Source organism: Alnus glutinosa, chromosome 4, assembly GCF_958979055.1.
Source record: "Alnus glutinosa chromosome 4, dhAlnGlut1.1, whole genome shotgun sequence".
NCBI lineage: Eukaryota > Viridiplantae > Streptophyta > Magnoliopsida > Fagales > Betulaceae > Alnus > Alnus glutinosa.
In genome coordinates this window covers 28,234,261-28,260,755 of record NC_084889.1, presented here as the reverse complement: position 1 = coordinate 28,260,755, position 26,495 = coordinate 28,234,261, and the positions used below count along the sequence as shown (strand labels likewise).

Sequence of the window (26,495 nt, the reverse complement as noted above, 5' to 3'; positions counted from 1 at the left end):
CTCTCCCACTCGCTCCGGACCGCCGCCGCCAGCCCCTTTGTCTCTCCCGCTCGCTCCGGACCGCCGCCCGCAGCCCCTCTCTCTCTCCCGCTCGCTCCGGTGCCGGTCGTCCCTGTCCCTCCGGTAACTCTGTTTCTCTCTCTGAAATTATTGAATGGTGTTTGTATTTTGCTCAATATGGTGTTTGTATTTTGCTGGTTTTTTTCATTTCATAAGGGCCGTCTCATGATCCAGTGACAACATGTATTTGATCCGACGGGTCAGGGTCAGATCTGTAGTCTATAAAATCTCTATCTTTTTGTCAAGATTCTCGTTGAAAACAGAGGCAAGCAATTTAACCCACAGGCTAAAATAGCTTAGAAGTTAGATGGATCATTAGTAGCAAGGCAGAGAAAAAAAAGTAGACATCATCGATCCAGTGTGTACCCACGGTATTATGAGGCAGATAGATCCATTTACAACAACAGATTTCAGTTAGCATTGTAGCTCTTGTAAAAGGGTTCAACAATTTGTTCTTCCAATAGCAAACACGTGAAAGTTTAAATAGAAATCTTTCACATTTTCTATCCCTTTGTAAAGGAGACATGTTTTCTTTTGATTAGGTTTCTTTCAGTTTTGCAACTCCGCAAAATCGGACTATAAAAATTCCTCTTAGCACGCCTTTAATTAAGTTGCAAGTGGTTTGACACCCACAGAATGTCTTGCTTTTGTGAATAGGAAGGTTTAGCCTTTAGCTTAGGCCGTAGCTAATTGGTCCCAAAATTTCTGAAATTTGTTTTTAGAAACGGTTTTATATGAGCTGAACTAAAGAAACAGCAGAATTTTATCTTCTTTTTTTTTTTTTGGTTTAGGCATCATATGTGACTTTGCCTGGATCCTTGTCTATTTAAGTTTGAGTAGATCCTAAACAATTTTTTTTTTTTTTTTTCTATTTTTTATGAACAATTGTTGTATCAGTTGTTCAATGTCATTATATGTCTAGTGAAAAGTGCCCCATCTTTTGTACAATGAGGAAAACATACTCGTGATTTCTATGGTTTTTTATTGTCAGACTTCCATGAGGAAAAATGAAGGCATTAAAAAGCTAGTGCTATGACTGCCTTTATGTAGTTTAATTTGTATAATATTGTCAAATTACATGCTTTTAAGGTTATGTAGTTTAGTTTTTTCATTCAATTAACTTATATTACTTTTTAATATAGCACTTTTCTAAATGGACTCTTCAAGTTCACGATTGGATAATGAGGGTGAATTTGACGATGATCTAACCCATCAAGATGACCGTCAAAATGGTTAGGTTTTTCACTTTTGTTTGAGTTATAGTTTTGTTTTGTTTTTTTCTTTATTATTATTCTAGGCTTTTTTATAAACACATTTTGTATACTTTTTTGGATAGATATGGGTGAAAAATTTGAGAAGTCGAAGGATTTAATGACATTTATTTCTGATGAAGAGTTGAATGATGAGGAAGAAAATGTGGTACTACCTGTGGTGTTAAAGGATGATGAGAAAGTTGAAGAGCCGAAAGAATCAATGACATTTAGTTCATTAGACGAAGTCTGCTCTTATTATAGGAAGTATGCTAAGCAAGCTGGGTTTGGTATAGCGCAGAGAAGCTCGAGAAAAAAGAAGGGTAGAAAAGGTTACGTAATGCTTATATGTACTCGTGGAGGTGCAGAGCGACCTAAAACAAGTGATTGTTCGAAGCCAATTCCAATTTCAAATAAAACAGGGTGTGGTGCTAGGATTTGTGCAAATTTATGTGATGATGGAACGTGGTTTTTGAGTAAAGTTGAGTTGATGCATAATCATTCGTTAAGTCCGGGCAAGGCGAGATTTTTTAGAAGCAATAAGAAAATTAGTGACGCTGCAAAAAGAAGACTTGAGCTAAATGACAGAGCAGAAATACGTTTGTGTAAAAATTTCAATTCATTAGTTGTTGAAAGTGGAGGGTTTGAGAATCTTTCCTTTGGAGAGAGAGATTGTCGGAATTATATTAACAAGGCAAGAGAACTCAATCTTGGTAAAGGTGGTGCTCAAGCACTTTGTGATTACTTCAGAAGAATGCAAAAGCAGAATAGTGGCTTCTACTACGTAATAGATGTGGACGATGATTGTAGGTTAAGAAATGTTTTTTGGGCTGATGCACGGAGTAGGGCAGCGTATGATTTCTTTGGAGATGTTATTACGTTTGACACAACGTATTTGACCAATAAATATGACATGCCATTTGCTCCTTTTGTAGGAGTGAATCATCATGGTCAATCTATACTTTTGGGGGCAGGACTAATTTCAAGAGAAGATACAGACATATTTGTGTGGTTGTTTAAATGTTGGTTGGAGTGCATGAATGGTCAAGCCCCTAAAGCAATTATGACAGACCAGGATAGAGCTATGAAAAATGCAATCGCTATTGTTTTTCCTGAAAGTCGTCATAGATATTGTATGTGGCACATTTTAAAAAAATTGCCTGAAAAGTTTGGATCACATGCTAATTTTGATGGCATTAAGGGTGCCATTAATAAATGTTTGTATGACTCTCAAACATGTGAAGAATATGAGGAAAATTGGAAAGATCTTCTGGAGAAGTATAATCTTCATGATAATGCATGGTTGAATGGGTTATATATGGATAAGACATTTTGGGTGCCGGCATACATGAAAGATACGTTTTGGGCGGGAATGAGTACTACACAGCGAAGTGAAAGTATGAACGTATTTTTTGATGGTTACGTGCACTCACGAACCACATTGAAAGAATTTGTTGATGAATATGATAACGCTTTAAGGAGAATGGTCGAGAGTGAGGCACGTGCTGATTTCGATTATTTCAATCGCACAATCCCATGTATAAGTGCCTTGCAATTAGAGAAACAGTTTCAAGTTGTTTACACAAATGCGAAGTTCAAAGAAGTACATGAGCAATTTGTGAAAATGATGTCTTGTAATAACGCTCTTCTCAAAAGTGAAGGTGCGATTTCTACCTTCGAAGTTGTTGAATATGTTGCAGTTGGAGATCACTTAATAGAAAAGACATTTCTTGTTTACTTCAATGAAAATGAACTCGAAGTGAAGTGCACATGTGCAATGTTTGAAGTAAAAGGCATCCTATGTAGGCATTCGCTTTCCGTGTTACGGACAAAGAAAGTGACAACTCTGCCACAAAGATATGTTCTTGACAGATGGAGGAAAGATATTAAGCGAGAGTACTCGAAGGTTAAGAGTAGTTATGATGTCATTAGTGATAATTCACATGCCCAAATACATGACAAAGTAAGAAACAATTTGGAAGAATTACTGTCGCTCACGTCGGTAAACACGGAGAAACGTTGCATGGAACTAATGGAAAAAATTGATCAATTAAAAGAGTTGTGGCGTTGCGAAAATCAATCTTTTGGCATTTCAGCTACTGTCGCATCTTCTAGCTGCAAAAATGTGCTTAGTCCTGTGAAGATTGACTGTAAAGGGAGACCACGAACAAAGAGAAATGTATCTGTTATAGAAACAGTGGTGAAGAAATCCAAAGCATCGAGCAAGCCACCAAGAAACAACAATGATAAAACGAAGAAACGAAAAAATCAAGTTAGTGAATTTATTATTTATTATTATTTTTTTTTATTACTTCTGTCCACATTTTACTTACTTAAAAAACATGTGTACTTCTCCACATTGCATAAACCATTTTTTAATTGTAGGCCTCCAAATCAACGGAAAATCAAGACAACACTAGTCAATCTCCATTGCCTTCTGTGCCTTCTGCAGCGCGCGATCATAGTACTCAGGTGATTAGCCAACATCTCTTTATTTATTAATTGGTTTTTGACAATTATTTGATATTTCACGTACTTATTCAATGTCTGTTTTTGCAGGATTCTGTCGCTTCGTCATCGACAGTTGCTCACACGTTCAGTGGTCACCATCATTCTATTCTTTCTCAGGTATAATTTGCGTTTTTCAAATTTTGTGTTGGCATTCATTCATATGCGTACAATAAGGGAAACGAATCATGTGTGTATCAGGTGAATTTGTCAATGGACCCCATAAATTTGTTATCTACATTGATAAGCCAACACAAATACCAAGAGGCTTTCAGTACAGCCTTACAAATGCGTGATGTGTCAATTGTGAATTGGCTATGCTCCCAGGTAAATCAATTGATAGTATTGTGTTATTAAAATGCATCCAATTTAGATGTCTGAATATTAACGTTGATTTTCAGGTTGATATACGGTGGGTCTTGACTATGGATCCTCTGCCTTTGAGTCAAGAAGTATTACTCCAGTTGTTCTGGCTTTTACCCTATTGTTTCAATACCAACCCAGCCGAAATAATTGCTTGGATGACAGACGTTTTTAATTCCATAATTCCAACTGATCCGGCAATTGAAATGCATGTGCGGCCCATCTTCAATCAAGTCTATGCCGCACTCAACCATATAAGTGTCCTGCCGACAATTACTGATGTTATGCGGTCAACTATACGTCTTCTGATGAATGGTTTACTTCCACCTTGAGGCCAATATGATAGTTAATGGTATTTGTGATGGAGTTGTAATGGAGCTAATGGACTCCTGGATGTACTGGAAAATATTGACGACTCTATTTTATTTTATTGTAATTTTTTTTTTTTTTTGGTTCTTATATGATGTTCATATATGTTGTGTACTAGCTAAAGAGATGTAGGTCAATTTTGGATGGTGTATGCTATTTTCTTTTTTATGTTATTTTTTTTTTCTTTACATTTTGGTTGGTTGATTTTGAATATACAGTGGGTTTTCAGATACGAACTACACCCAGTTGATTGAGCTTTACAACAGATACATGGACAAAGGTTTGTGTTCATAATATTGCCTTCTGTGCACCGCAACTAGATCATTTATATTAGTTTTTATTTAAATTTGTTTGTTTGTAGTTGATGATTGTCTTGGGTGATTGCAGGTTTTGGGTGCTGCAGCAAGGTTTGCACCAATGGACAGTTTATGTGTATAGAATGCGGAATATGTTGATTAATTAGTGCAATGATCGTTTGTAGAAAATTTTAAAGCAAGTTAATAAGTGGTTTATTGATATTTTGATTGCTTCAATGCAGGTTAGGAGATGTGCTCAAGATTATCTTGAGAAGGTTTTTACTTCTTTTAAAGGCTCGGCTGTTATCAAGGCAGCGAGCAAGTTGGTACTGTTTTTGCTTAAAAATCATATGCCTCTCGCAGTTAAATTAAGTGGTTTGAGAGCTGTAGATGGGTCAAAAGATAATACCTCGATGAAACCCGAACATTTGGAGGTTCTTTATGAACATCAGGAGAGCATGGAAGCAAGCACAATTAAATCGATATGTGCTGTCTTTGAGAATGCCCTCAGTGCTCATAATGGAACTCCAAATGAGCATATTTTAGGGGTCATATCTGTTTTGTTCATCAAACTTGGTATGTACATGTTTATTCCCATATTCTCTAGTAAAATCTTTTGTCTTTTGTCTTTTTTCTTTCTTTTTTTTTGCCTTTTTCAGTTAGAAAATTTCACTGAGTTCAGTTAATAGATTGTGAAATAGAGAAATAATGCATATATAGATTCTTGTTGATCTACTGCTTTAGTCCTCTGAGTTCATTGAAGTAATTGCTGAATTGTTAGTTGCACACTCTAGGCATTCAATATTGGTTGATCTACTTGCACAATTCATCAGGTTTTTACATGAGTTAAAGTTTGTTTGTTTGTTCATGAGAGCTGGATATCTTGTATTCTCTTGAGCTGTATTGAGACTGAATTGCAGACGAAGTTGATGTTGACCTGAATTAAAACATGATGAATCGCGGGTAATGGTTTTCTTAGACTATGCTGGCATAGCTGGAATTGTTTGGTCAAAAGTTCTTGATCAGCATCTTTATTCTATGCATATGAAATGTTCACTTTTTACTATTCTATCAGTATGTACAGCCTTGCCTTGTTTCATGCTTTTATGTTGACTATATTTTGCTTATGCTAGGACTTCCTTGTTGCTATCAATTTGAATATTGGATACAATCTCTGCATATTCTTGGTTAAATGTCTAACTTACCCCTCATCTCTATTCAATAAAAATTTATAATGTCTGATATCTCTTAGAATTTGCTTTATGATGATAGATGGACAGATGCTAAAAAGTCAATAATAGGAGTAACAGAAGTAGATATGAATGAGAACAAAGGGATATTTTATTGTAGTCCAGATTTCATGTTAGATGAATGAGAACAAAGGGATACATCTTATTAATTTCTACCATATATAATCTCTATAGCATTTTAGAACTACTTGACTCACTTTTGAGAGACTTGGGTTATACTATAAAAAGAAGTAATATTATCTTGTTCAATATTTTGCAGGCAGCCAATTCAAATACGTGAAGCACAAGGTTGAGGAAATTGACCACGCAAACTTTACATATAGCTACAGTGTGATTGAAGGTGATGCTTTGTCGGACATACTGGAGAAAATCAATTACGAGATCAAGATAGTAGCATCCCCTGATGGGGGATCTATCTTGAAGAGCATTAGCAAGTATCACACCAAAGGGGACCATGAGATAAAGGAAGAGCAAATTAAGGCTGGCAAAGAAAAGTCCTCGGGACTTTTCAAAGCTGTTGAGGGCTACCTCTTGGCACACCCTGATGAGTACTAGGGCTTGTCTGGTTATATTTGCTTGTTTAATTTCCGCCATCACAAGTTAAGGTTGTGACTCTATCAAGTTGTTTTGTGTGTAGCCATATAGTTTTGGATTGCTAATAAAGGAGTTTGCGGTTCATGTGATCGATTGTATGGTATACGGTTCTTTGTAATGTTCTGCTTTGAAAGAGAAAAGTGAATGTTGTAATAATTCCAATACATGTATATGAAATCATCTTATTTGTTGTTTCAATTTTTTGGAGGCCAGGGTCTGCCCAGCGATGGGTCATGTGTAAAATAGAACAATATATATATATATATATATATCAGTACCGGTCCATATTATAAATCGAATTAGTGCTTTTATCTATTTTAGTCATTGTCGTTGCAAGATTATTATTTGTTGAATAGCTATTGCTTGTTGTATTTATTGTTTTTCAAAAATGATTGCAGCTTGAGCAACAAATTGTGGCAGCTGGTGGGTCAGTTCCTATGATAGAATCCAGCTTCTAAATTGCAGAGGAGCAAGTCTAATTGGGGAGGGTTTGTTGTAGAGAAGCTTTTATATGAATTTATGTGACCCACTTTTGTCACTTTATGGTTCTCTTTAACTGATGAGCCTTTGCTTGTATGAATGAAAATAGAGCTTTGTTTGCTACAAAAGGTGGATAGAAACGTGGAAATTAGTGGCAGAATAGGATGCCCCATCTTCTGTTGTTTGTTGAAGAAAATGTATGGTAAGAGAAAACAGGAAAAGACCAATCACCATCCAAGCACTTTTGTCTTTGGTCAAAATCATCATCCTTAGTTGTTTTTTGGTGGAAATAATTCTTGTTTGGTGGAAATAATTCTCCTCCTTCAGATTTAAAGTTGCTAATGCACTTACATATCTACTACTATAGAAAAGAGATGTTAAATAGCATTTAAATAGACGTGTCAATCATAATATATGAGGAAATCCAAGTGGCAAAAGTAAGGTTTCCTTCAACCACTTCTATTCTGAAACTAATAAGAACATAAAATATTTGACAATGACAATTTTTAACCTAATAATGTTTTCATCTTTCATTCTAACATCAAGTAGCTAACTTCAGAACTGCTATAACTACTAAAATAAATTACAATGCCCAAAATGATTACAACTACTGCTGCCCAAAACATCTTTCTATTAAGACCCAACTCCAACCGAAGTCTCTCATATTGTTCGTTGTGTCTTGTTTCAATTAGTTTCTCAAGTCTGTCAATATTGGCCATTGTCATCTTCTCAACTTTCTCAATATCAGCCCGTCTCCCTTCCTCTATGTCTCTCATATGTTCCTCCAATCTCTTCTCATAAGAAGTCATTCGGTTATCAGCCCACATAAAAAAATCACAATCCCCATCTTTCTGCGTTAAAATATAATAGTAAATGTCATAAATTACTAAGGAAAACATAAAGCACAAATAATTTATTTGAAAATTACCTTATACTTTATACAACCGTACAACTTTCTTCCGGGGTTGTCACTAGTCCATGAGTACCTTAAACGTGCATGCACTCCACAGTAACATAATGGATGGGGTATTGACGCATCACTATTTACTGACATTTTTTCGGGCCTACACAAAAAAAATAAAATAACAATAATAATAATAATCATGCCAATCGGGTAAACTACTCTTGCCCTTTTTTCAATGCTGAGATCCTCATATTTATTTTATAGCAAGCAAACCCACATGTAAAGCATGGACCAAAGAATTTTGCCTATTCAATTTTTCCAAAAACAGAGAATTCATGCCATACCAACCTGGCCAAGCAACAGAGAACAACAAACAATAGAAAAATAAACAACCATTCTTCTTATGTAAAACATAAATACAAAGATGTAATATAAACAGAACAATTATCAAAAGTCTTCATCTTCATGAACAATCTGACAATTGAACATTCACCAATAGGAATACTGACTAATTTTTTTTTTTGGGAAGAATATTCTCTAATAGTTTAAGCATGTCAAGCAATTATCTAATAAATCAACTATCATATTGAATGGCATGTATGAGCAGAGGATCTTGCATGCAAAGGAGGCCTATCTGGAAGAATGCCATGGCAATATAAGCACATTACAACATGATTTTGCAAGAGGCTAACAGACATACCTTTGCTAATGTTCTAGATGCAAGGTTTTCCAGCCTAAGCCTGCTCCAATTTTAGTTGTCTTCAAATCCTAGTCCATTCAAAGAGAACCCAGAACAAAGAAAAAAAAAAACTAGATCATTGAATGTTGAAAAAGCAAATCGAACCCAAAACATAACAAAATTAATGGACTGTTATTTTTACACTAGTACACTAACAGATCTTCAAAAACTTAAAATAAACAACAGAAATTATATATTTCGGAAATGAAATGGATGAATCATTACTTTTGCACCCTTCCTCAGATCACAGACGAATAACCCATTTGTGGAACCCGCAGATAACATCCGGCTGCTAAAAGGTGTTATATAAACATACATCTAAAAATCTTTGAAGCAGTTAATCAGTAATCAGGCAGATGAGTAATGGAAATTACAAAAGGGAGAGGTAACGCTCAGATATACTTACCAGATCGGAGCAATCAACCAAAAGTAGACGGAGGAATAACAGGAAACCATTGGAATGGGTGGACTAGGAAAGAATGTTTCTGCCAACAGTTATTCTTTCCTGTCCGCTGGAGCGAGCTGGAGAGAGAGGGGCTGGGGGCGGCGGTTTCCGACGGACGGAGCAGGCAGATCCGGCCACAGAGAGAGGGGCTGGGGCCGGCGGTTTCCGACGGACGGAGCAGGCAGATCCGGCGGGAGAGAGAGAGAGGGGCTGCGGGCGGCGGTTTCCGACGGACGGAGCAGGCAGATCCGGCGGGAGAGAGAGCGGGGCTGGGGGCGGCAGATCCGGCGGGAGAGAGCGCGGGGCTGGGGGGGCAGATCCGGCGGGAGAGAGAGCGGGGCTGGGGGGGGCAGATCCGGCGGGAGAGACCGCGGGGCTGGGGGCGGCAGATCCGGCGGGAGAGACCGCGGGGCTGGGGGCGGCAGATCCGGAGGGAGAGACCGCGGGGCTGGGCGCGGCAGAAACGGCGAGAGAGAGAGCGGGGCTGGGCTCGGCAGATCCGGCGGGAGAGAGAGCGGGGCTGGGGCCGGCGGTTTCCGATGGGCGGAGGGGCTGGGGACGGGGACTGTACGGAGAGAATTCAGAGAGAGAGAGGGGGGGTGCGTTCGTTCAGCTTTGGGGGAAATGAAATTTTTCATTTCCCCCCAACCGGTTTTGACGAAAAGGCTACTGTGATATTCAAAATTCAAAAAACGAAAAAAAGGTTTAAACTCACTTTCCACGTAAGACTGTTGTAACGTTGTTGTAAAATCTGTGTACCAGTATCATTTCTCGATTGAAAAATGGGACCGAAGCCTCTGAAGCTGAAGCAACGACGAATAGAATATATGACTGAAAAGGCCAAAAGGTGGGTGAAGTTTGCAAATGGTAAAAAAACTGAAGATATCCAGTCTGGACATTTACCGCTATCTATAATTTGAAAGTCAAATAGATTTTACTCTCACTCACTCTCAAGAACTCTTTTATACATAAATTTTTTAAAAATCAATTTGTAAGTAATTTTAAACTTCTCTCTATTATGTGGTGCGCGTGAGGGCTATGCTCCGTCTTTTTTCTGGTCGTGCTCGGTGGCATCAGGTATTACGATGTCAGATCTCCGTCTGGGTGGCCTCGGTGACGACGCGCATCCTTCACGAGCCGCCGTCCGACATGTCGGCTCTTCCCCCACTGATAGCAGGTTGTTTTGGATGTTTTTTTGCCTCTGTGTTTTTGGTGTTTTTCTTTTGTTTCTCCGGTTTCAGCCTGCTTGTGTTTGGTTCAAATTTTATGAGATTATTTGTTGGCTAAGTGCTAGATCTGCTCTCTTTCTTTAGAGAATGAGCGTTATTGTCAGAGAGACTTCAGTGTTCTTCTTGTAAGATTTGTATTTCTGCTTAGACAGCTGTTTTACTAAACCAGATCCTTCTGACTTAGAGAGTTGGAGGTCATGTCCCTTACTTTCAAGTTGTAAGCCTATGGGCTGTTTGCAGTATTAATTATAGCACATGCTATTTTGTTAAAAAAAAAAAAAAAAAACATTATCACGTATAAAAGTGACATGTGTCATTTAAATATATAAAAATCACATATTTTTTTATTAATGCTATTAGAAAAGCATGCGAACAGTACGTACTATTAAAACAACATGTGCTTCTAAAATGCTAATAAACACATGTCAATTTTTAATAGTATTAATAAAAAAAACATGTGTTTGTTTAAATGACACATGTCACTCTTATATGTGGATTGTATAAAATTTTCTACAAACCCATTTTTTATAAATTTTTATCCTTTTGTTGAGCAAGTAGAAATTTACCCTTAAATATACCTGGTGTTTGATTCACATGACCTAAACATTTTCCTTGATGTTTATATTCTCATGAATGTGATTCTTCAAAATTTCAATTTTTAGTTATGTGATTATTTTCACGTTTGAAAATGATTAAGAATATGATAAAGTTTCATGAAATATAAGATTTCTATGCTTGGTTGATAATAAAATTATTTAAAAAATAAACAAAAAATGGCATATAAGAAAAATTATATATAAGTCGTTGTTTTTCTTTCGTTTCTTAATATTTAAATTATCTATACTATTTGATTTTTCATCAATAACTAAATAATACTTGTTAATTTTTTTGTGGAATAAAGTATTTCATCACGGTTATATTTAGATTTTACAAATGTCATGGTCAAACCCAAAAAGTAACGAAGAATGCTACATATCATCCTCTTGTCCTCTTTTTGTCCTCCCAAAATTAATGTGGCTATTAAAATCACTATTGGATCAAAATCCAACAATGATCTATCATAAATTCAATGGTAATTTTAAGAGCCACATCAATTTTAGGAGGATAAAAGGAGGACAATGGGATGATATGTAGCATTCCTCAAAAGTAACATTAAAAACAATAACCATGAGAAAATTATTACATAATTTAACTTTTCTTGTATAACTGAAAAAATGTCCAATAAAAAACGTATATAACGTGAAGATTCTAAGAATTTTAAAATATTATTTTCTTCCAAATGCCCCAATAATGTAACGATAATGCTTTTTAAATTGTGTTTTTTGTTTGAAAAAATATTTTAACATAACATAAAAATGAAAAATAATTCCAAGTATTTTATGTTTTGAGTTAATTGTTAATGTTTTAATTTAAAAAAGATAAAATAAAACGGACAAACAAAAAAGTAGTCACTTATATCTCTCCTTAACGGATTCAGATTCAGATTCGAGTAATAAGAGTATTCACATCTGATTTAACAAATTTTCCATCAATTTTAACTAAAAAATCATTTTTCTTTTCTTTCTAAATAAATCTTTTGGTCAAGAGGTAATTAGTGAAAATGATGGCCACTATTGATTATGCTCAAGAATTCCAACCCATATATATATATATATAAAGTCAAGCACGGTTGAAGGTTATCGTATTAAGTATTTTTTTTGACATGTTTATCGTACTAAGTATTAAATATGTTTGGGGTTGAAAAGGAAGGTGCTACGTAATTAATTTTTTAGAGTAGTTCAAAATTATTTTACTTTGAGCTCGTTTGGGTGTATGATTTTTTTTTTTTTTTTTTTTTTTTTTTTTGGTGTATTATATTTTACTATTCTGCATTATATTTAAAATTGCAAATACCGAGAGAGAAAAATTATGTTTTGATGGTTAAGAGAACTTAAAACAAGATTTAAAAAAAAAAAAAAAGTTTTTAAATAAAACTTGAGTATAATTTGAATTCTAAAAAATAACCCAAATTTGTTTCTGAAAAATAATAAAATATAATTAAAAATATATATATATTACTCAAACATGCCCTTTAAATCTCCAGTCCATCCCTATTTAGGCTATTTTTTTCAAAACCATTGTCCTGGGAGTGATTTCTATCATTTTTCTTAATTTTTTTTTTTTTTTTTTTTAAAAAAAATTGTAAGGAAATGTTGTGTGATTAAGAAAATGTTTTTGAGAATTGTGTACAACAAAATGGCATAGATAGAGTAGTTGGGTCCAGATTTGATGACCAAAAGGTTTGATCTTGTATATTCAAACCCACGTGAAGTTAAAGAAATTGAATTATAGTGAACAATTTGTATTTTCTCAATTCTCTTTTGTGATGCAATTATTCTTCAATCTAACCAAACAAACTTGACCTAGTAATCCTTCCCACCATCCCCAAAAAGCCACCGACGACTCAGCTTAACTTGTGTCAAAAGCAAATGCCACGCGTTTAGACTCATTAGACTACACCTTCTTGTTGTTTAAGAGGACAGTTTCTTCAAAAAGTGTTTAAATGAATATTAGATTGACATGTGTCTAAAATACACGTAATTTTCTTACCCATTTTAGACCCGTGTCAATTTAATAAACTATCGAATAGCAGACTAAATAGGAAAAATAACTAGAATAATACTATTTTTCACACTTATTTCATGCCAGCTAACGTGATGTGTTTTAAATATTTTTATAATATCATACACTCAACATGATGTTATAAGTATTTTATTATGTTATACGTAATACGTGACTTTTCATGTCAAAGACTTTGAAAACAGAAGTTTAAACTACTTTCAATACGCAGCATTGCTTAATGACTTTGAAAACAAAAGTTTAAACTACTTACAATATGTAGCATTGGTTAATGAGTCATAAATGAGTGCTACTTTTTACTCGAATAATTATAGTTTGTTTGAGTGTTGAATTCGAATATTATTTGAATTCACTGCGCGAATTATAAAGTTTTATTATGTTAGATAAAATTTTAAAAAATTAAATAAAACATGATTTATTTTTGAAAAAAGTAGAATATTATTCAAAACAAACACGACACGCGTTTAAAATGAAGACAAGAAAAATCACATGCTTAATAAGTAAAAATCACATGCTTAATAAATAAAAATGGGTCTATTCTTGTATGGATTTAATAGACTAGATAGGAAGAATTGAGAATTCCCTTTTCCCGCATAAAGATGTTCTTTCGAGACTAGGAAAGAAAAAAAAAAAGAAAAAAAAGAAAAAAAAAAAGCCCATTTCCAAACTATTTTCCATTTCCCTTACCTTTTAAACCAAAAATCATGTATCATTCAAACTTATAGAACAAGACATTTACTTCCAAATGATATGTTAAATTACTATTTGTCGGATAAAAATAGATAAATTTAATAATTTAAATATTTTAACATCATATAAAATATTTAATTAAAATAGAATGACTGGTATTTAATTGAAGAAGAATGCTAAAACTCCTTCTAGTGTTATTCTAGTGTCCATCTGAAATTAGATAAATGTAATTTTTATTTTACATTTATGTCATTTCAGATGGACACCAGAAGAATACTAGAATGAGTTCTAGCATCCCTCTTAATTAAAATAAAATGATTGACTAAAAAATGGTTCAAATTCAAAACATTTGATCTGATACTATATTAAATCACCACTTATTATAATAAGTTAAAATTTTCATTTAATTAATACTTTAAAAGATTAAAAAATAATAAAATAATAAAAATAAAAGAAGATCAACCCCAATCTATGCCAAAAACTCATTTAAAGGTCTGAAAAAAAAAGAAGACAGTTGACAAGGACTGGCAAACAAGAGTGCACCCCACTAAAGATATTTTGAGATTTTTTTAATTTCCTTCTAATTAGTCATAGTTCTTGGACTGTTATGCACCCAAACCTGTTCCCATTGCCATTTATTCAAAACCATATAGAAATTAAGAACAGAAAGATAAAGAACATCAATAACTTACCTTTTTAATCCAAAAGTCATGTATCATTCCAGCTTATAGAACAAGGCATCTACTTCTAAAAGCTTAAACCCATAAGAATATATATTTAATAATTTAATAAATACTTTGGAATTATTGTTAAGACAATATTCGAATTCAAGACCAATTGATTTAATACCATTAAATCATTATTTATTCTAAACGGATAAGTCAATAAAAAAATATAAATTTAATACTTAAAAAAATAATAATAATAATAATAAAAGAAAGGAGAAGAAGAGAAGAGAAGAGAAGAGAAAGAAGAAGAAGATCAAGCCCATGCCATGCCAAAGTCCAAAAACCGATTTAAAGGCATGAAAAGTAGACGAAGACAATTGACAATGATTGGCAAATAAGAGTGCACCCCACAAAAGATATTTTCAGATTTAATTTTCTTGTAGTTATTCAAAAGCATATAGAAATTAAGAACAGAAAGACAAACAACATCACTCGAATTAGTCAAATATTATTGTAATCTAAAAACAAAGCAGCCACTGATCATCTTAAGATTAAATTAAACAGACGATGACATGAAAAAAGAGCAAGTTTCTAACACGTACGTAGATCTCAAATATGGTTCTTGATCACTCTATCCTACTAACACATAGAGCGCATATATGATTCCAGGAATGTACCCGAACAGTGTCAGAAGCAAACATATCCAGAACTCCACCTGCAACAATTCAAAAAAAAAAAAAAAAAAAAATGTTCATGAAAATACACAACGTATTTTGGTTAAGAAAATGTGAACAGATTAGAAGAATTAGTTACTGCACAGCCGTAGCGCAGGAAGACCCCAACAGGTGGGAGGAGTATTGCGAGTATCACTTCCAGGAAAGTTTCTGAACCCATGAATTTCTGCTGAATTTGATGGAGGTTTTCTGGAGAGGGTAGGGTAATGCTGAAAGCTTTGGGAGAGAGGAAATGGTTTTGCGTCTAGATCTGAGAGTACGTGTTAGGGGGTATACGGAGAAGGAGGAAGGAGCAAAAATTGGTTTAGGACAGATGTCAGTGTTTAGGGGTACAGTACGTGTTAGGGGTATACGGAGAAGGAGGAAGGAGCCAAAATTGGTTTAGGACAGATGTCAGTGTTTAGGGGTACAGTACGTGTTAGGGGTATACGGAGAAGGAGGAAGGAGCCAAAATTGGTTTAGGACAGATGTCAGTGTTTAGGGGTACAGACTGCCACGTTAGTCAGGTTTTGCCACGTTTTACTTTTTTTTTTTTATTTTATTTTATTTCATACTAAGTTTAATTAGATTAGGGTAGTTGTCAGAGAAGTTGTGTAATTGTTGTATAAAAATATTGTGTTTGTATCATTCATCTTAGACTCTTAGTTATGAGAAATGATCCTTACACTCATTTCTCACAACAGCCCTACAAGCTGATGTGGCTGGTAATATTTTATTATTTTTTTTGTTTTGTTTTCTTTTCTTTTTGTAAAAAAATAATAAAATATTAGTCACGTCAGCTTGTTGTGGGGTTGTTGTGAGAAATAATCCAACAAAATAATCCTTTGATGAAATAAAAAATATATGAAATTAATTTTCGTAATTTCTCTTCCCTTAGCCTCTCTTTCTTTCCCCCTTTTAACTTCTTTCGGTGTGAGTGTGATTTTTGCTGATTATTGTTGATCCTACATCACTCCTTAGTCCCCAGCAAACCTAATCATGGAGAAACAACGGTTTTATTTTATTTTTTATTATGTCAATAGGAAAAATGTTACAAGCGAGGGTCTTTCTCATTCTTGATCCGAATGGAAAAGAGAATAGGTGACCAAATGAGAATGCTTCCAAACACAAGGTTAGAAGCGGCCCATCGGGTTAAACGATGTGTACGGTAATTTGCATTCCAAGAGACTTTACAAGCCTTCCGGCTATACAAAGAAGACAAGTTAACAGTTATATCAGAAATAATGACAGCAAAATTCCAATTTTTAAAAAGAGTCAAACTGCTGAATGACAAGAATTATATTGATAGCATCTCCTTCCAAAATAATCGAGTAGCATAAAAGGCCATATTCTATCTATTATATTACAAATGAAAACAAAAACGCTGCAACTATTAAGTCTACAAAGATCAGACCAAGAATTAAGGCACCTGACAATACAAAGAGGTAGTTTGTTAGCCAAGGCAATCCCAAGATCCCTAAAAAACTTGCACATCATATTCATTTTGATGACGACTAAAACTACCCTGCTGATTTAGTTCTCAAAATAGTAGTCTTATGTTGTGACAATTTTTTTCTCAAAAGCTTCAGCAATCAGAAATGGAAGGGAAATGAAGAACAATCAGACAGAAATGACAAGAAGAGGCTGTTGCAATTTCAAACAGATACCTGGATCTAAGGAGGAGTGATTTCACGATGGCCTTTTAAAAGAGAATCAAGCCACAGGCTCCCTGCAAAACTGTAGCCTGGAAAATTAACACAAGATGGGGAGGGAACCCTCACTTGAAAATTAACCTAATCATTTGGGTTACAGAACCCATTAACAATTGCAAGTGTCAAATAAAACATCATAATGGGGATGGTTTCTTCCAATGTGACCTTCAAGAACTACAAAGTAAAATTTTATGAATTCTAGCTCTCCCTATTTTCCATTGATACACTTTATAAGCTCAACCAATACAATTGAGCTTCTCTTTATCAAGATGAGAAAACAGTGCAGTAACAAAACCTTAGGTTCAACTCCGTTGGCAGCAAATGAGTTAAACATAAAGACAAAGAAATCATAGTCCGATAAAGGCAGCTATTTCTCCACAAATTGGTAAATATGAAAGGCATGAAAAATAAGACAAAAGTAAAACAAAAACCCAACCATCAAGGCTGATAAACCTCCGGAAGGACCCAAAATTGCACGTTAGTGAGGGTTTAGGGGTCTAGAGTGCCATGTTAGAGCACTCCAAATGGATTATCTATTTGCAACTTTAAGGTAGAATAGATAACAAAAGTGCTAAAAAGATATTCCATTGGCCTATGTATTCCAACTCTAGAATAGATTTTTCTTAATTCCATAAATTGTGCAACTCTACAAGTAGAATTATACTATTCACTTCTCTATTTTTTTTTTTTTGTTCTTTATCTCCACATTTTCCCTTTTTTTTTTTTTTTTTTTGGTCCCTTCTCCCTCCATGACTCCACGTTCTTCCTTTTTTTTCTTCCTTTATAGTGGAGATCTAAGAGAAAGTGTGTAAAGTAGTAGAGTTATCAAACGAGACCCACGTGGAAAAAAAAAAAAATAGTATAATGAAAAAAATTAATGAAAAATAATAAAAATAAATAATATAAAGTTAAGAATAAATAATTTGATGTATGGTGAATTTTAAAGCTCATTAGTTAAACTAGATAAAATAGATTTGATTAAATATTCTAGATTGAGATATACATAAGCCATTGGGAATGCTCTTAGTGAGGGTTTGCCACGTTTTACTTTTTACCGGTTCTTTTTTTTTTTTTTATTGGACTCGTATTAGAAAATGTCAAACTTGATCCAGGAGAACTAAATATAACCTTCTGCAGCAACACATCGTTTAACTAATGATGCCCGTCATTGCAAAATTGCAATGGTATGCACGGGTATAGCTCAATCTTATCCAGAAATGAAACCAAGATTTCTCATCAGAGCATCTAATTTTGATAACAACCAAGCTTAAATTTGAAGCCTAAAAATATATATAATTTTGATAACAAGCACGTAGAAGGAATGATAACATAATTGTTTGGAATGCAATTCCTTCTTTCTTATTCAGATTCATATAGGAAGAAAGAAACGCTTGAAGCTTTAATGATCAAGAGAGAACGAGCCCGGTTCTACGGACCTATCTTACCAAAACCTTATTTGTGTGGAGCTTTGCTACAGCTTTACCCTTTGTCTCTAGCCATGCAGACTTATGTTTCTTTTGAATTCAACCCCGATATGGTATAAAATATACCATATCGGGGTTGAATTCAAAAGAAATATAAGCCATATTCATACTATCTTTTTTTTCTTTTTTCTTTTTTTTTTTTGAGGAAAAGAAACCTTTCATTGAGATCAAATAGTCTTACAACAGCAGACACCACAAGGGTGAAGCATAAAACAGACACCTTAAAGGTGTACAAACATCTCAATACAATACAGACAGTTGCTACTAAATAAAACCCAGCCAACAGAATGATGCCTCTGCGTTGACATACACCTTTACTGGAACAGGGAGTCGGTCACACATTCTGGACGACTGCCAATGACTTAGATTAATGTACGTACAAAGCAAACTGTCCAAACAAACACAAACAATAAACAAAACAGGAAAAGCTCAACGGAGGAAAGTCTCTGCCGGGAAAGCCACCGCCTGTGGCGGCGCGTGCACCGCACGCGCCGGCACCAGAAAACAAGCCCATCAACCCTGAAGCGCCAAAACCTTCGAACAACCAGATCCACCAAACCACGGCGAAAAAACCAGGTTTGCAGCCCTCACGCGCGATCCGAACCGAAAACCACCCCAGGCGCGTGAAGGCCACGCGCCGATCACCGAGAGACCGCACAACCGTGGAGAGCGGCTGGAGCACCAGAGACTGACGACGAACACAGCTGACGGGCGCGTGTCCACCAGAAGACGGCGAAAACTTGTAAATCTGGCCTCCAAAAATCTGACAGTGAACAACACAACCTCAAGCTCCGCCATCGACACGCCATGGGTGACTAGTCCCCACCGACACCTTCACCAGAGAGCTCTCCTGCCTTTACAAGCTAAAACCATAAAACCTAAAACACCCACCGAATACACACCGGGGCGACAAAAACTTCCACAACCCAAAAGGTCGGAAGACTCAAACAACAAACTAAAAAACCATCTTAACAACTAAGACTAAGATGGCCAACAACAAAAAACTCAGGGAGGAGGGAGGCGTGAAAGCCTCCCTCCCCCAAAACCAAGACAAACTGCCGGCTCTCTCTCTCACTAGAAAACGGGAGCTTCTCTCACTGGAAAATATTGTTGAGCATATTCATACTATCTTAAAACAACAGTAGAGCTATCAAAACAAACACTAGAAACCCAACCAAATAAATATTTACATATAAAAAAATGAAAGACGAGTACAAAAAAATTAAATACTAGTAGTAGTAATAATAGGAAACAACAACAAAAAAAGAAAAAGAAAAAAAAAAAAGAAACAGAACCTTATCGAGCAAGGCTCAAGCTCAAAGAACCCAGCAGTGTAAGCCATCCTCTCGCTCTCCTACACCTCTTTCATTTGGCATCTACAGCATTATCAATAAGAACAACAACCATCCCATCTTTTCTTCGCTCAAAGGAAAAAAAAAGCTGAGAAACAAGACCGAAAACCAAATGATTGAATACCAATTCTCGTGTAGGGGCCAATTTGGGTTTCGTCACACTTGTCAGCGTCCAGTCCAGTCCTCCTTGACAGTGCAACTCACACACCGTTGTGTAGGGGTGGGAAAAGATCTTGATGAGAGCAGTTCCGACAAAGTCGTGGGACCAATGGCATATCGACTGGGTCCTGAGAATGGTAAGTTGACTCAATGTCTTTTGTTTGAGATGACAGTAGTGTGGAATTGAGGGAGTGATGAACATAGGTTCTCAGTTGCAAATTGATTAAATGAGGTTGTGGGAAAGAGCAAATAATAGAGACTAACTATTTCTCCTTATATTTGAAGAATCAATTTTTTTTTTTTTTTGATGAGTAAGAGAATATTTGAAGAATCATGAATGCAATGCCTTACGTTTTTTAAAGTTACTCTTCTATGCTTCAACTAGTTATGTTGCTTCCATGTTCAAAGTTAAGAACCAAGAAATACTGAGAGAAAAATGAAGCAAATGAAGGTGAAGAAGGTGGGTACATCAAGTTCTATGGAGGATTAAGAAAAAATGACAAGTAATATACCTGAATCAGTTGAGCATGCATGGTGCTTGAATTTTCTCTCTATCGAGGCAGATACCGTAAGTCTAACTCTGGAATGTGAGCAATCTTAACCCAATCCTCACCTGTCTCTCTCTCGCATCTTGGCAATAAGATGGGACAATAAATAATTTGTAGCCTCTGCAAAGACGTTAGCCTAAGCATCGCTTCAGGTAGTGATGCCAAACTCAAGCATCTACGAATTTCAAGCACTTGAAGTGATTTGCAATTGTGGATCCACTCTGGAATAGCCGTCAAGCTTACACAATCTGAAATCTTGAGCTTTTGTAGAGTGGTAGCATGTTGAAGCCCCAAGGGGAGAGACACCAATTTTGGAAGGCTTGAGAAACGAAGAGAGAGGAGGCTCGTAAGACCTTGCCACTGCATCCAATCCTCATCTTTGGCTAGCTCAAGCTCAAGACAATCCTCAAGATTCAGGACTTGAAGGGCAATGAGATGTTGTATACCTGGGGAGAGAGACTTTAATCTATGGCAATTGGATATCTTTAAAGACTCGAGAGAAGTGAGGTTCTGCAACGACAGAGTTTCTAGATCCGCAATGGAACTCAGTTGTAGATACTTCAATTTCGAGAGAGGAGTGGATGAAAAGGAGGTTGTTGATGTTGACGTTGAGCTTTGCGATGCTGCCGTATTCATCATCATTGTCTGTTGCAACGGCTTCGAGCTAGCATTGTCCAGATCCAACTCTCTTTCAAGATGTGGAAACATTGGCATGGAAGTCAACGTAGGGCAATTCTTTAAGGATAATATTGAAAGACAAGGAAATGAAGGGAGTAAACAATGCTTTGTCAACGATGTTACCGTTGTTATTTCAACGAAATTATCACTATTCACCTCCACAGAAGAATCCCCCCTCCTCCACCACCCCTTGAGATTAGGGCAATCACGGAGTTGGATTTCCTTAAGGGATGGAAAAAATGGTACTAGCGCCGATGAAGAAGAAGAAAACTCATTGCCATCATCACTGTTTGATATGTACTGCATAGCCTCCATATTTTTAAGACTAAGAAACTTGAGAGAAGGCAGTTGACTCAATGGTGGCAGGTATTGACATTTCTTACACATCCATAATTCAAATCTAACAAGATTGGTCATTAACAAAAGCCAACTCGAAAGCCTTGAACCCCAGTAATATAATAAATGAAGTTGTTTCAGATTTGGGTGTGGTTGGAAGCCTTCCAATGATGCTTCATCAGTAGCAACGTCTAAATCATTGACATCTTCTTCATCAACCCAGCATAAACCCAAAGCATGAAGATGTTGTTTCTCCTTTAGATTTGCAGCTTTATATTCTGACGCAACGCCTTTCCGATGTCTCAAACCGAAAATCACTAACTCTCCTCTCAGCTTATTTAGTCCGTTTAGTTCCTGTAAACCACTGCTACGCCTGGAGTGAGAACCTGAGGGGACCACAAAACTTGATAACGTCTGAAGATTTGTTAGTTGCCCCAATCCACGTGGCATATAAGTCAAATCATAACATTCTTCTATCTCCAGATGCCTGAGGTTGACTAACCTTTTAATGCCTCTCGGCAATTCTTTGAGTGACACACAATTGGAGAGTCTTAGTGTTTGCAAATTTTGCAACCTGGTTATAGAATTAGGCAGCTTCTCAAGTTTGAAGTTCCAAGAAAGATCAAGATATCTTAAATGCTTCAACTTCCCAATAGAGCTTGGCAGAAGGTGAAGATCTCCCCCGTGTAGATCCAACACACGCAAGAATTTGTTACTTGAAAAAATTGCATCGCAATCAATCTTAGCCTTAACGCCAAAAAGAAATGTTCGTATCCTTCTTGCATTACACAATGAAGATTCATAGTAACCGACAAACGATACATGACGAGTTTTTTCATCAACGTTACTCTTCTTATCATCTAATGTGGTGATCAATGATCCTGCCACCAATAGGGCAAGATCATGCATGAGGTCATGCATTTTGCATCAAATTACATTACTAAACTTATCCATTTCAACTTCTTGAAAGAATGATCTCCTGAGTAAATCCATAAAATACTCATTGCCAACATCTTCCAAGCATCGGTTTTGATCCGATAACTTGACAAACCCTTGTGCTATCCAAAGCTTAATCAGTGTTGATTTATCAATCTCGTAATCCTTTGGAAACAAACTACAATAAGCAAAGCAGTGCTTCAAATGTGAAGGAAGCTGATCATAACTGAGCTTCAAAGTTGGTAAGATGTCATTTTCTTTCTGAGATATTTTTGAGAGTTCATTGTTCTTAAAAGACAACCACTCTGTTTCGGGATTTTTGGAGCCTAGTAAACTTCCAATTGTCCTTATGGCAAGAGGGACACCTAAACACCTTTTTAGGATCTCCCTCCCAAGTGCTATGATGCTTGAATTCTCTGGCTCTTTTCCTTTCTCAAACGCCATTTGCTTAAATAAAGACCATGACGCGTCTTCATCTAAACCCCTTAAGGAATATGATTGAACTATCCCGGCAATCCTTGCAACACTTTCATTGCGGGTGGTCACTAATATTCTACTGCCTCTTGCACCACCCATCAACACTTGTTTCAATCGAGACCATTTTTCCTGATCCTCATTCCACACATCATCCAACACGAGCAAGTATTTCTTTCCATTGATTTCTTTTCCAAGATAGTTTACCAGTGTATTCATTTCAACAATTGGTTGTTTCGTGTTTGTTGCAGATTCTAAGATTTTTTCAACAATATTTTTAACATGGAAGCTATCAGAGACACACACCCACATTTTCACCTCAAAATGCTTTTCGATTTGCTCATCATTGAATATGAGTTGAGCCAGTGTAGTCTTTCCTAATCCACCTATCCCAACAATTGGAAGGATTGAAACGTTTTCTTCAAAATTGTAGTCCATCAGACAGTCTATAACTGCCTTCTTATCATCCTCTCGACCAATAACTGCTTCCGCAAGTACAAGAGAATGGGTGTTATCCCTCTCCCTGTTACCCACCTCTGTCTCTACATGGCGTACCTCCAAGTGGAATCTCTCCCTATCGGCGTTGATGGCATCTAACCTCTTTCTAATCGCCTTAATCTTAAGGGCGATTCTAAGACGATAGGCAAGCTGATTTGATCTGGAAAAGAAAATACGTACCTGTTTTGCCTTCTTCTCCAGGGTCCTTATTTCCCTTCGTAGAGCTTCAGTGGAAATAGCATCCAGCAAGTCATCCGCATCATAAATGGCGTCGTTTAGCTTTCCCAGCCAATCACCGACTGCATGGTTCCCAGCCTGTTTCTTCTCCGCATCCAGAAGCACAGCTTTGATCGTTGAGACGGTGTTCCTCAGGCTTTCAATCTCATCTTCCACGCCCCAGAGCAGTCTCATCTCTTTGCCGGCCAGTGAGCTCAAAGTCTCAATGATTTGGTCGGCAGTGACGAAGAGAAGCTGTTCTGCCATTTCCCAATGGCGAGTGAAAAATGCTCAAAAAGCCGAGCGCTCCTGAAGAAGAATGAAGAAATTGTGTGATGTCATTCATTCGGTGGGCAGCAATAAAGTTGAATAAACCAAACGAAGTGATGCGTCAGTGCTTTCCAGGTGTATAAAGGTGTGGATGATTTATTTAGTTAAAAAAAAAAAAAAACTAAATTAAATTGGGCAAAGAATTCAACGATGGCATTTAATGTACCAATAAGACAAGATTTGCCTGCATTTTTTAATTACAACCCATTGTTTTTCTTTGGGTTAAGATGGTTGTGGTTGGGAATTTTTTTTAAAAGAAAAAAATAAATTGATTGATGTGAGATAAAAATGAAAAGAGTTTTCAATTTTTTTTGAAGTGAAAAATGAAGAAAATTATTTGTTAATATGAAGCTTTTGCTAGAAAAAGTATAAAAGATGAAAAAACTTGTTGTCAAACATGCTCGATATGTACTCGGTCTTTATGAGAAAAGACTTTTACTACTTCTCCGATTCCGAAATATTAGGCTTGTTTGGCAAAGTCATGTACATAACAGAACAGAATAATGGGTTGTTAATTTTAAAATTAGTAAAAAGTGATGATGTGATATAAAATAAAAAAAAATTGTATAAAAAAGTGAAAAAGTTTTGTATTGTAGTGAATTTTTTTATTTGAATAGTAATAAAAAATTATTAATGTGATTTAAAAAGTAAAAAAAGTATTAATATTTTGATGTTGATTGGTGGTAGAAAATATAAAAAAGTGAAGAAAAAAAAAGTACATAAAAAGTAACAGCATTATCCTGTTTTGTAAGTTATCAAACAAGCCCACTAACTTGGTGAAAGGTGCTAAAGAAGTGGTGGAAGAGTTTCAGAAGTCTTTAGAAAAGGTCCCAAGTCGGGAGAGTGAAGGCCCTAGACCTTCTTCGAGGTGGAGCAAACCAGGTGCCGGATTCATCAAGCTAAATTGGGATGCTGCCTGGATGCTAGGCAGAATCGGATGGGTGTGGGCATTATCGCCAGGGATGAGTTGGGCAAGGTGAGGGCAGCTTTAAGCACAGCGCTGCCTTACATTCAGAATCCCTCCGTGGCTGAAGCTTTTGGAGCGAGAAGGGCAGTGGAATTCGCCAGAGAAAGGGGGTTTTCCTCTATCGTTATTGAAGGGGATTCTCGTGAGGTGGTCCTAGCTTTGGGAAATTCAGGGGATTGCTGTGTCTCTTACGGTGACTTAATTTCTGATGCTCGGGCTTTGCTCTCCTCTTTTCCTCACTGGAAAATTGCGCACGTGGGGCGTGAGGGAAACAAAGCAGCGCACTATTTAGCTAAATTTGCTGTCTCCCAGCACAGTAGTAGAGTTTGGATAGGAGTTTGTCCTTCTGCTATTGTGGATATTGTTTGCTCCGATATTGATTAATGGAAAATCTTATTTTTCCCTTAAAAAAAAAAAAAAAAAAATGGGAGTTGCAAAAAAAAAAAAGACAAAGAAAAAAGAAAAAGAGAGAGAGAGAGTGTTGATAACTGTTTAGACATATGCCGGAATTGCTGTCTGGATGCACACTAATTGCCCAAACTTCACACAAGTTCATATGTTGCTAAAGAAAATCGTACGTTAATTTTGTTGTTCAATGGCAATCTTGCTGCCATCGAAAACATTACAAGCAATAACCGTTTTGAACATGGCAAGACATCATCTCTTTCGGACATTTCATCAAATAAACTTCTAGGAACATCAAATATTAAATACTACCTAATTTTGCACACCCATATATCGTATTTGCCCAACTAACCACATCCTGTTTTGGAGAAACTAGATTGATAGTCACCGTAATTTAGAAGCATGAAAGATTGCTCTCCATTACTTGATGTGGTGTAAAAAAAAAAAAACACGTAATTTCTAAAACTTTGAAGATTGTGAGAAAGCGATGGTAAAGATTAAAGATTTGAGAGCCCCTTCTGTCCGGTCATGGCAGAAAACATGGGTTTTTTGCCCACCAATAACCAGTCGACACGTCAGCTAAAAACAATAAAAACAAAAAAATTGAAATGTTGCTGATGTACTGAATCGGTTACTCCCTTCTCTTCGTTCTTTCTTCTTCTATTCTTTTTCTTTCCTTTCACCAAGACACGGTGAGGCAGAGGGAGAGAGTGGGGGAGATCAGGGGAGAGAATGAAACAGAGAGAGAGATGCTGTCGGAGAGAGAAAGAGAGATGCCGAGATCCAATCGACGGTGGGCCAGCGCCGGAGGAGCACCCCGCTCCACAGGAACTGCCGGACTGTCCCTGCCTCGCCGAAAGTCGGTTCTAGCCACCGAAAATCGCACCTCCGGCCACCGGTCGACGACCCATAATCGGATCCTCTCTCTATTCGTCTCTCTCTCTCTCTCTCTCTCGGCATCTCTCTTTCTCTCTCCGACATCATCTCTCTCTTTGTTTCACTCTCTCCCCCGATCTCACTCTCCCGATCTCCCCCCCTCAAACCCATTCAGCGCATCTCCACCGAAAATCGCACCTCCGGCCACCGGTCGACGACCCATAACCGGACGTCGCCTCCTGCTCCTCCGGCGCTGGCCCACAGTAGATCGGATCCTCTCTCTGTTCGTCTCTCTCTCTCTCTCTCTCTCAGCATCTCTCTTTCTCTCTCTCCCCCGATCTCCCCCC

At 36.6% G+C, this 26,495-nt stretch overlaps 3 protein-coding genes and 1 long non-coding RNA gene across 5 annotated transcripts; all 4 read right to left on the bottom strand.

Annotated features, from left to right (window-relative positions):
• Window positions 1–8,970: 8,970 nt before the first annotated feature.
• LOC133865322 (uncharacterized) lies at window positions 8,971–9,326 on the bottom strand. The gene is made up of 2 exons (XR_009899693.1): window positions 9,220–9,326; window positions 8,971–9,102 (listed from the first exon to the last, which is right to left on the bottom strand). It is a non-coding gene; the product is annotated as an uncharacterized LOC133865322 (long non-coding RNA).
• Window positions 9,327–14,944: 5,618 nt separating this feature from the next.
• Window positions 14,945–15,452, bottom strand: LOC133867186 (low temperature-induced protein lt101.2). The gene is made up of 2 exons (XM_062303896.1): window positions 15,278–15,452; window positions 14,945–15,179 (listed from the first exon to the last, which is right to left on the bottom strand). The coding sequence occupies exons 1-2, from the start codon at window positions 15,356–15,358 to the stop codon at window positions 15,096–15,098; spliced, it is 165 nt and encodes a 54-aa protein (XP_062159880.1). The 5' UTR covers window positions 15,359–15,452; the 3' UTR covers window positions 14,945–15,095.
• Window positions 15,453–19,536: 4,084 nt separating this feature from the next.
• Window positions 19,537–22,367, bottom strand: LOC133866409 (putative disease resistance protein RGA4). 2 transcript variants are annotated; one of them, XR_009899875.1, is made up of 3 exons: window positions 20,397–22,367; window positions 19,850–20,012; window positions 19,537–19,749 (listed from the first exon to the last, which is right to left on the bottom strand). XR_009899875.1 is itself a non-coding variant. In XM_062302922.1 (2 exons), the coding sequence occupies exon 1, from the start codon at window positions 22,365–22,367 to the stop codon at window positions 20,436–20,438; it is 1,932 nt and encodes a 643-aa protein (XP_062158906.1). In that variant the 3' UTR covers window positions 19,537–20,012; window positions 20,397–20,435. The 2 variants fall into 2 exon arrangements, 1 of the variants encoding a protein (XP_062158906.1); XM_062302922.1 differs by having other exon boundaries at window positions 19,537–20,012.
• Window positions 22,368–22,373: 6 nt separating this feature from the next.
• On the bottom strand, window positions 22,374–23,924 carry LOC133866410 (putative disease resistance protein RGA4). Its single transcript, XM_062302923.1, has one exon. It carries the CDS (start codon window positions 23,835–23,837, stop codon window positions 22,374–22,376), a length of 1,464 nt encoding a protein of 487 aa, XP_062158907.1. The 5' UTR covers window positions 23,838–23,924.
• Window positions 23,925–26,495: the final 2,571 nt, after the last annotated feature.